Source organism: Styela clava, chromosome 5, assembly GCF_964204865.1.
Source record: "Styela clava chromosome 5, kaStyClav1.hap1.2, whole genome shotgun sequence".
In the NCBI taxonomy this organism is placed as follows: domain Eukaryota; kingdom Metazoa; phylum Chordata; class Ascidiacea; order Stolidobranchia; family Styelidae; genus Styela; species Styela clava.
Genome location: NC_135254.1, coordinates 8,166,381 through 8,177,949, shown reverse-complemented (window position 1 = coordinate 8,177,949; position 11,569 = coordinate 8,166,381). Strand labels below are relative to the sequence as shown.

Genomic DNA, 11,569 nt, shown 5'->3' with positions numbered 1-11,569 from the left:
TGTCTCACCACACGATATTTATGTTTTTACCAATAAACTCATTTTTTATATGACACATTTTGTAAAATCTGTCAGTTCAATGACTCTCCATTAGAATCCTAAATACGCGAGTTTCGTAATAGAGTGTAACGCAATATATATCTCAAAGCTTATATTCAATACATATATATACTATAGAAAGGTTAAGAAAGCTTATTATCAGGAATAAATATTGTTTATGACGTAATTTTGCTATAGACGTCGCATCCACCTATTTCATCATAAAGTTTTCTTGCGTGTGGAAGTTCAATTTTTCTTACGTTTGATTTTGAATAATTATGCCAATAGGTTTTTGAAGCAAAAGAGGACAAGGCATATTGTACAGTGTTAATAACATTTCAGATTAGAGACGTTCCATTAATTGTATTTTATAGCTTATAGCGCTACCAGCATTCAATAATGAAGTAGTATAATAATACATCTTAAGTTAAGAAATACAGGGTGTCCGTAAATTCCTTTTACAATTTCTATTTTGTTATGAAGTCAGTTCCTAATTAATATATATATATATAACTAAACCGGGTTTGTTGTTTTTTAAATCAGTAATTGTTTTTTTACTTCATTCAATACATCTGTGAGGGCCAAAACAATATTATGGTATCGATAAATTCCCTTTGCAATTTTAATTTTTTTAAGATTTTGTGGACACCATACACAATTTACGACGCCACTTTGGAATGCGATTTCAGCATTTCTGTGATCTCGGTAATTTAGTATTAAACCAACCCAAATTCAACGATGATAGGGCTAGAAACTGAATTCTATATGAGCATCACACATGCACCACAATTAGTTGTCAGGAAATCAAGTTAAGCAAGTGGATCACGTACCAGTGGAGTTTTATGATTGAGATCGCATACGAAAGTGAAACATAATGTACTATATTTTTTAGTTTGTCGAAGTCTGTTACGTCATAGCCGGTTTATATTGCGCCGAAAACAAAATCTCGATTCTGTGATTTGTCGGTGCGATACCGCAGTATCCATTAATTGTATTACAGAGCACATGGCGCTATCAGTATTTGATATTGAAGCAACATAATAATATAGGTTTTAAAATACGATACAGTGTCCTATATCTTTCCGCTTGTCGAAGATTGCTATAACACATTGGTTTGTATTGAAAACGAAATCTTGAGTTCTGTGATTAGACCAGTGGTCCCCACCCTTTAGCACAGTGGTTCTCAACCTTTTTTCTTTCATGGCCCATAAAAATTTCTTTCGTTGCATAAAAATTCCTTAGCCTACTAACTTTCTCATGCAAGGGAAAAACTACAAGAAAATCGAGAATCTTTCTGCAAAAATTAATACTTTCAATTTAATAATTAGAATAAAAAGCGGCAGCATCATTCATTGCTACTACAATAAAAATTTGATTATTGTGACACAAATGAAACTAAACTTTTCAATAACTACAGTAATTTTCAACACGCTCGTGGCCCACTCGAAAATGCCTCTATGGCCAAGCAGTGGTTCCCAACCTTTAATAGTTCCTTAGCTAGTGTTATGCACAGGTCGCACTTCTGATTTTGTGCAGTTGAAGTAGTTTATAATGTGTGCATAACTAAGTATTATAGAAGTAAAGGACCAAGGGGAGGAATTCTTACCCGGTTGGGAAACCCTAGATTAGTCCGGTGGTTCCAAACTAAGGGTAATTACCCCCAAAGGGGTGATTTTGTAATTTTAGGAGGTAATCCAGGCGTTCGCTGATTTAACAATTAACTAGTCTGCCGAAAGTTGGGCATCTAATGCTTTCTTTTAGTCAGTGAGCCTAGTCACATGATTCATAAGGACATATTAACAATACTTCATCGTACAGATTGTAGACTGAAATGTTGTTCTAGCTCAAGTTTAGCATCTTAGAGTCGGATCAGAAGTTGTTATTATCATCATTTTTGGACAAAAAAGGGATAACGATATTATTACTGTATTTTTATAAAAGGGGTTATTGAGCTTACGGTAATTCGATTCAGGGGAAACGATAATAAAAAGTTTGGGAACTACTGGGTTAGTCGATGCGAAAACGCAGTATAACTGCACCGTGTGTCGCAAAATAAATCACTGTATTGTGTAGCAAGTAACGAATATTGATTGATTAGGACGTCGTAAAAGAGCAATAAAGAAATCTTTATTGCTGCAAAATTCTTTATTGTTCTTATAAACATGCAATACCACGTTCACAGTCGGGTGATTTTATTAGGAGACACGAATGGCATAGGAAATTGGTGTTTAGCTTTGGATTATATATCAATACGGAAAATAGCGGAATAAATTTGTGTACTTAAAATCTGGAACACCCGGGATAATATCGACAACTATCTGCCCGAGCTAGTTGTGGGGTCGTTGTAAATATGGAATAACTTCAATGTCCTCGTGTCAGATTTTCTGTAGATAAAGATAGAAAACCACTTTGAGCATCCAAGAATGCGACGGGAATAGAACCGTCGGGTGCCAATTTGATCAATATTTTTTGTCGCGAGCTAGCATCATTGAATATTAAGCTTCCGAATTTAATTATTTTTAGTTTGTATGTCAATCACAGTGATTCAGGCTCGGATCTTGATACTCACACATTTAGCGTCAACTTCATGTGGCCTCCAACAAAAATAGGACAGAATTTGTTACTATGATAGCTTGTTACGTTTCATTTGGGCACGAAATGAACTATGAATAATTTTGTTGTTATGTTGTTGTTGTTCTTCCTCTTGAAACCTTATGAAAAAAAATCACTTTTCTCATTGACTAGTGGCCCAATTGCTTTGAAACTAATGCTATCACTTTTTTTATTTTTATATTTTCTATGAATTCTATAAGAGATCTGACATTTCATCTAAAATTTTGCTATATTTTTATTTTTTTATGGGTACACGGCTTCAATCGGCCAAGCGACACGACCCCGACCACTCTCTTGTTTATTTGGTTCCATTACATTTAAACCACGCACATCTTAACCCACGACAATTGCACCTGCATACATACTATTATTGCTCCTATATGGAAATTTCTTTGTTTTAGGATATTTGAACTCATACTAACCCTAACCCATGGGTTTTAGCACCCGCATATAGATTGAACCCGCGGATATACACATGGGTTCAAATGTACATAGTTCAAATGTACGTGGGTTCAAATGTACGGTCACCGTTTATTTCAATCATAATAGAAGGAATTCGAAAATAATATCATTAGAATGTCATATATAGTGTTTGCAAATTTTGATATTTGGTATCGAAACCTGTTTCTACTGTTCACTGAGTTTGTATGTCCGCTACTCTGTCAATATAAAAACAATCATATAGCTACAATGTGTTATTTTTAATCGCCAGATTATAAACCGTCTTACGCGGAAGCAACTGAACGATTTATTTGATACAGTATATTATATGACTCGTTTAGAAAGCCTACTATGGGATACATTAAAGACCGATGTACGCGTAAACACGTCAGGTATCTTAACAGCTCTAGGAAAGGACATAAATGAGACAATTTCCCCGTAGAATCGTAATTTGAATATTGTTTCTTATGTTTAATTTATGGCTCAAATATCAACTACACATTTCGTGGCATTTCCGGGGCAAATATAAATATTACATAGTGCGTGCATACAGCAGCTTGCTTTACTCGTAGATGAAACGGTTCCCGTTACGTTAGTGTTGTCCAAAATTTATAGCATTAGATTTAGGTGTAGTTGCTTTTTTCAACTTTCTTAATCCTTTCAGGCCTTTGTTTGAAATCTTTGGCATCATGCATTGTAAATGCATAGAACGTAGAATTGAATCGATCTTTCTATCATCTATCAGCAGGTCCGTGGGTTTTTAAGAGTTTATAGATTTCCTCTGTTTTATACTGAAAAAATGCTTCATTTTACATTTCAAAAGGGAGACCCCCTGGGTTTAGTGAATGAGCAATTCTTAAAGGGCATTTTATCAAGACTATAGTCTTGGAAGCAGTTGCGAGTGTTTCCAACGCCAAAGTAGTAGTAAATTCATTGACTTGATAGGCTACCATTGAATTATATATATATATATATATAATTAGAAGGTAATTTTCTGACGAAAAAATTTAATATTGTAATTGTTACCGTCATACGAGAATATTATAATATTTCGGAAAGATTACCCGCATTTAACGGCTTATGTATACAATGTAGTATCCAATTATTGTATTGAAGTAACGGTATGCATTTGCGCTTTGCATTAGGGCAAAAACCATCGAGAACCAAATCACAGGTTGAGAATTAAGTTTCACTTAAGCGCTGTGTATCAATATAAAAAGGATTAATATTCACTAGGAGGCAAGAGGAACTTTTTCACTCCGGTAGTCCGGACGATAGGTAATGTAGCAGTAGACGGCTCCGTCACAAAACGGAGCCAGCCAAAATTTTGAATATTGGGGTGGTTTGTATGATGTCGGAATACGACGCTGACTCGTGCCCTTTTCACCGAACAAGGTTAGATAGAAGCAGCCGCTGACACCCAACAATACAGACTAACAAGCCAGAGAAAATCTGTTTTCAGTAAATCGTTCAAGAATACATTGAAAGACCTAAGAATTTATATCTCTGCTACGCCTATAGATCGTCAAATACAAAAACTCTGAACACTGCTTCATCAATAGAATTTTAATATAGAATCAAATTTTAAAAAAAAAATTGTTTCACTGGCTTCCCTGTTTTTGAGTCTTTAGACATTTTTAAAGGTTAATTGTATGCATTTTCAAATTTTAACAATGAACGAACCAACCATAAATAGAAAAAAAAATTGTGAGATTTTGCTTTCCAAATACGGGAAATGATTTTGAATTCAGAATCCGCGTATAAAATAAAATACCGAAACGAAAAACGGTTATTAACTTCTGCTTTTCTTCTATACAGATTTAAAACAGATATGTTTAGATTTATTATTTTTACTTTTCTTCTCTTAAAGTCTTCGTTTGGTAAGTATTTTCGAGTAATTTTATAGTTGCCTTCGAACACAAACAGAACCCACCCAAAATAACTTTGTAAATTTTAGGCTGCGACCCAAACCCCTGCGTCTATGGGCGATGCACTACAGACACGGACGACGGAAGTTCAACTAAATGCATTTGTGATGATAACTGGACCGGAATCCACTGTAACTTACGTATGTATTAAGTAGTTTGTCTTTTTGAGACTTTTTATAAGGTTAACATCTCAAAACACAAAAAATGAGGCAACTGTGAGTAGCAGGGCGTAGCCACGGAGGGGGGATTCCTTTTAAAATGTAAAAAAACTAAATAATGAAGACTCTTGAAACCCACGTCTTCCGGCTTTCGGTCGGTCCCGCTATCTAATTTGGTCCAACTTGATAATTATATTTTTTTTATTAGAACCCCCCCCTCCCCTTGAAAATTTCTGGCTACGCCCCTAGTGTGTAGTAATATTAGGATGGTACGCACAATGTCTCTTCAATTACTACTGTACATCGTCCGTTGTGGAATTCGTAATTTTAAAAACAGGTTCTGTTTGCATCGAACTCCCTAACAAGAGATTCCTCCATTTCAGAAAACTAGGCTAAATTAAAACAAAAGTACAAGAACGGGATCGCTGGGATTGCTACATTCCAAGAACGGATTCTCACGTACTCCCTGATTGCCACCACTGGTTAGGGTCATTGGCATGGGCTACTTTGGCATCGGAAAACCTGAGATATTTTAATGAATGAAACTGTTAGGCTGCTCTGAGGTTTAGCTATTGGAATGTTGTAATTAAACTTTTGTCTTGAGCAGATGTTCTGAAAACGTATTTGTGATCTAAATCTTAGAATATGTGGAGGGTTATATAAAGTCCTGTTCAATTTAAGAATACCTTCACAATGATATCATTGAGTTTTTTCGTTTTTGGTGAATGAGCGAACGAATATGATTCACAATTGGGGTGCGCAAGTATGATGTCAATTTCGCACTGCACTCATAATTTCTTTAACTCTTACTTTTCAGTAATTACCTAGCCGTTTTGCTACCCGTGTGTTGCTAGAAATGAAAATTGAACCCTTCCTTTTGATTCGATATTCTATAAGTATCAGGTTATTGACTGAAATCACTGAAATTTCATCTTTCTCATAAATATCTTACAGCGCAACCAGAAGTATTATGCAGAAATAAAACCATCGACATTTTCATCGATGAGCGTATTGTTACGGAACAAGGACTTTCGAGTTCACCTGACTTCATCCATTTTTTGAATGCTCCGGAATGTAAAGCTGTGAGCACATCTGGAGGATACTATCTCAAGATTAATGCACCTTTCAAGGAATGTGGTGTGGAGATCACGGTAAATATATTTTAAAAATATACTATTACTACAACACAAGCGCAAACTTCTGTTTTCTGATTATTTCTGTTACTATGACAATAAGGTGACATTGAGATATAAATGGAAACATAGGCGAACGTTTCGACTTTCTATACTTTTTTAAACAGATTTTCATGCATGTATGTGACCAAAGACTTTTGTTGATTAAGTTTGTGTTGTATTATCATATTGTATCAATAAATAACTTGTTTTGCTTGTATAAATTCAGTATTCCTTAGTTTTCAAAGTATATAAGTATAAGTTTATTTTGATTTCGCAATCAGCAACAGACGATAAAGTAGTTCTAAAACAAACAAATAAAAACTGACTTTGGAATCAGAAGAGCAAACAAAAATATAGCGTACAGACAATGGGTTGGAAGGTTTTTCCAAAACGAAGTGGTACGTGTTCATTCGCCTAATAGTTTTGAAGATAATTTAGTCTATGCGGTGATAATCGGATTTGATGTGTATCAATTGTTTTTATTTCCCAACTAAACTGATTTTTCTACATGGACGGTAGACTTTAATATAATGATACTTGGTACTTCTTGGACGTGTCTGCTTATTTTACGACTGTTTTCATGAAGCTTGGTACTTCGTGAGTGTCACATAAATTCGCTCACGGAAATTCACATTCTTTGGGGCAAAGGATTGGCCTTTTCTTGAATATGTCTCAAATAAAATTACAATCCAGACAGTTGATTTCACATAAAATATCATTTCAAACACAGCATACAGGCGATGACTATGTCTTCCAGCAACAAGTGGTTTGGAATCAGCTTGGCGAAACTATTGAGCGACCTCTGGTGTTGCTCGATTTTAAATGTACTTACCAAGACAAATATATTGTTTCGTTTGGAGAAATAACACCTTATGTAACGTGAGTCTTTCAAATATATCTCTTCCTTTTTTTCCTAATTCCCTATTTTAACGTTTCTGCTTTCATATTCTTATAGCACTGTGGACTTCGAGACAAGTTATGGGACCTTCAGAGTGGATATGAACTTGTATAAATCTTCTAGTTTCGCCGACGAAGATAGATATGGTGCTAGGCCGGTGGTAGCAATTGAAGACCAAGTTTGTGTCTGTGAGTTAAATTTTAAATTATTTATTGTGAAAGTGCTCTTTAAAGTTGTTTTATACAATTTCGACAAAGTTTATCAGCCGGTTGCTTGTACGATACCTAAGAATTCAAATACTGCAGCAATCTTATTCTAAGTTAGACATATGTACATACTCGGGAGTCGACGAAGAACCTAACCGGCATCAAAAAATTGATTATATCTTCATTAACAAAAGCTCGATTGACTCTTAAAATTCCTAACTTTTGGTTAAATAGTTCATACCTGTATGTAATGGGGGATCGTATTATTAGTTTATCATTTCTAAAAACTTTCCAGCATTGATTGCCCGGTGGACTGAAGACTCTTTAATATAATATCTAATGAGCGAAGTTAGTTGGTAAACTCACCATACTCGTTCCCTATCATTTAACTTTCAATTGGATATTGAAACATCGGGTGCCACTGCTCGACAACAATCTTTGGTTCACGAGGTTTCTTTTCCCCAGTAGAGAACTACATTCTGTTTTTTTGGTGATTTGTGTATTATTGATGTTTACTGACTGGATAAAATATACTTCGTTTTCAGCTACAGAACTACAGAACGTGATGCCGCAGGACCTAGTTTTGACAAATAAAGAATGTTGGGCTTCAACCAAACGTGATGGATCGGGAGATGCACATTACTTGGTCTCTGAAAAGTAAGACTTATTTTTGCTTCAGTTTACACGATCAATAACCACACAACATAACTCTTTTGCTCCTACATAGAATCAATCAATTTTATATTACTGAATTGGGTGCTCCTGAAGAATGCGCACCAAGATGTCGCACAACCTGAACCCTAACCTGGTACACAACCTGACTTCAGGTTGTGCGCCATCTTGGTGCGCATATTTCAGGAGGTCCCTGAATTGTTTGGCACATTGCACAAGTAAACCTAAACTACTATCAGTTGGGTTATGCGAGACTATAACTTTTATTACTCTATGCCTATGACTTTGTGTCCATTTTTTAGTAAGCCGACTTGACTTTGGTCAAGTAGATCCGTATGCGAAAAATGCACGGACGCCGTAGCAAGACCAAATATGACTATTCTTTAATTAAATAAAATTAAACTGACTGGAAAAGTGTGCTAGTTACGTGTGAAATCGACCCGACATTGTAGCAAGCAATATTTTTGTAATTTCAACAAAATTTTCCTCTTTTTTGACGCAATACATTCTATTATTCACAGATGTAAAGACGATCCGACTACCGACATTATCAGCAATGGGGAGGGGGATTTTGCTCGATTTTGTTTTCAAATGTTCAAGTGGAAAGACTCGATGGAGGAGATTTACATGCACTGTATCGTGAATGTTTGTAATGCAACTGCTTACCCTGATTACTGCACCTGTGAGAACGGAGGCACTGGAAGGTAACATTTTAAAACGCTGGGTGGCTGAATTTCAGTCTCAAGCGTTCAACAGCGTACTTGACTGACAATACGCATCGCTGTCGTCGGCTTGATTGCTATCTATATAGCAGCTCAGTAATCCATGAAAAGAAGCGAAATCAAATATTGTCTGAAACCTGATTTCTACCATTATTCCCTATTTCATTACGCTAACACTGGCGGTCATCCTGCTTTTCGCCATAAATTAATTAGTGATGAATAAAAATGATTTTAAGGTCTGTGAGGTACTTAATTTTTGTCTGTTTGTCTCTTACCGCCTGGGTATAGTAAAGCTAAAAATAGAGCGAAGTCGTCGATTCTAAATTATGAAGTTAGTGACTATGTAACTGGGTGTACTTTCGTGTAAAACACCTTGACTTACTTATACAGTCCCTGCGCAAGATACCAAACGGTTGGTGTATAGGCTCTTTCTTTCAGATTGCGAACTGCCGGGCAATTTGACTTCGCTTTCATGCGGTGTACGCTCAATTTTTTTTTAGTACAAATCATACCACAGTTAGGACATCATATACTGTTGCAGCCTATCTTTACAATCCATTATTTCTTTTCACTCACACTCACAATCAATTGAAATCTCAGCTGACAACCTCCTAATGTGGGTTTTAGTATAGCTAAAAATAGAACGAAATGTTCGATTCTAACTTATGAAGTTTAGTGACTGGGTAACCGAGTGCACTTTCATGTAAAACACCTGGACTGCATTATACAGTAACTGTCCAAAATGCTGCTTTCGCTCGCATGACGAACTGGAAGGCTCTGTAACAGTTCTAAAATAACTATCATGCTTTTCTGCAGTATAAGCCCAAACTTTTAGTGTAGTCACACCGCAATCTTAGTTAGAGTATCATTTATTTATAGCTTTACAAACTTTTATTGCTTTTGCCTTACAGATTTGCCAGATCTCTTTCTATGGACGAAGACGGAACGCGAATCACATTTGGGCCAGTTTATGTGAAGGAAGCGGGATGGGACGATAATGAATTGGAAAACAACGTCATCAGTTTTGGAAACGAAAAAATTTACGTAAACCCGGAAGATAGGAAACGTGACAATGAACGTAAGTTTCGTTGTAGAAGAGTTGATAAATTTTGCTTACCCCTCATTTTGATGATATAATTCATCTATTGCCAAGGTGTGCTTAGTTTTATTTCAAAGGCCAACCACTATCTCCAAGGTGTATCCAATGGGTGAAATAGGTTTGAATCGCATCCATATTTTAAAGTTTACCCCCGTAGTATGTGTACCAGGTTTGGGTCAGGCCATATATTTATTCCGATTGCTTATTTCAGATTTATTACAAGTTCGAGGCCTGTCTGTGTACCAGTTTGTCGACAATTTAGCAAGTAGAAATTCCATTTAAATCTTTTTAAATTAGGTGAATGTTGCGGTTTAAATCCTCTATATATATAATAACAACCTATAAACTCGCGATAATAACTTATAACATTATGGCGAAGCCTGATTCCCAATCTTTCCAATTAGATATTAGAACCTTGGCTGTCACTGTTCAATGATCAGCTTTGGTTCTTCCCTTCCCCCAGTTATTTTCTCAATTTTTGTCCATGATTGATATTTTACTGATTGGTGAAATAAACTTGGCTCAAACCATTTTATATGTTATAGTATCACTTATAGTTTTGTAACTTTCTTATTTCATAGGTACAGACTCGAAGACAACAATATTAATAGCAGTTGGAGTTGTTTTAGTAATCGCTCTCATTCTTCTCGGAGTTGTTGTTGCAGTTTATATAAATTGTCGTCGAAGATCACGTGACCCAAAAACACATTTACGCAGTGAAGGGGAACCTGTTGTCATACCAAACCCAGTCATCCATAACGAAATGATGAACTAGTGTTAAAATATAATATTATAAAAAAGGTGGATATTTTCTATTTATTGCGAAAAGTTTCATTTTTGATTTGATGTTTTGAGTAAAATCGGTAGGAAATTATTTGGTACTCTCAGAGTATGTGAACCAAGATGACGGACACCTGAACGTAGTATGTGTACCAGGTTAGGATTAGGCCATAATTCCAGGTACAAATACTACGGAGTCACTTGGCTAGTCCCCGAACTCGTAATATAACTGAAATAAGGAAAATTGGAATAAAATTATGGCCTAACCCTAACCTGGTACACACACTTTGTTCCGGTGTCCGCCATCTTGGTTTACATACTACGAGAGCGACAATTATTTTATCATTCCTTTGGTTAGAGAATACGTTATGGCTTTTAAACAACTTGGGAGAAATGATAATAAAATGTAGCGATTAATGTCTTTCAGGTAGTGAAGGTCAAATCGTATTATTTTCCGATTTAAGGCATTTATGTATGTCATAATAAAATTAGAGTCGTTGTGGGGCTCCCGAAGTATGCGAACCAAGATGGCGGACATCGGAATGTAATATGTGTACTAGGTTAGGGTTAGGCCATAATTTCAGTTATAAATACTACGGGAAGCTTTTGGCTAGTCTTCGAACTGATAATAGGACTAAAATAAGGAAAATTGGAAAAAAATTATCGCCTAACCCTAACCTATTACCCATGTTACGTTCCGATGTCCGCCATCTTGGTTCGCATACTTCGGGAGCACCGTCGTTATGCTATTGCTAATCCTACAAACATATTATATTCTGAATTCCTATATACGCTTCTAAGATGAGCAAGTATTCATGCGTGAATTGTGTTTCAAATA

The 11,569-nt window shown here is 35.8% G+C and overlaps 1 protein-coding gene across 1 annotated transcript; it reads left to right on the top strand.

Moving 5' to 3' along the window:
* The first annotated feature begins 4,820 nt into the window (after window positions 1-4,820).
* Window positions 4,821-11,248, top strand: LOC120344975 (alpha-tectorin-like). Its single transcript, XM_078113086.1, has 9 exons — window positions 4,821-4,973; window positions 5,051-5,161; window positions 6,134-6,330; window positions 7,085-7,233; window positions 7,310-7,440; window positions 8,004-8,115; window positions 8,652-8,834; window positions 9,764-9,930; window positions 10,533-11,248. The coding sequence occupies exons 1-9, from the start codon at window positions 4,829-4,831 to the stop codon at window positions 10,724-10,726; spliced, it is 1,389 nt and encodes a 462-aa protein (XP_077969212.1). The 5' UTR covers window positions 4,821-4,828; the 3' UTR covers window positions 10,727-11,248.
* The last annotated feature ends 321 nt before the right edge of the window (window positions 11,249-11,569 follow it).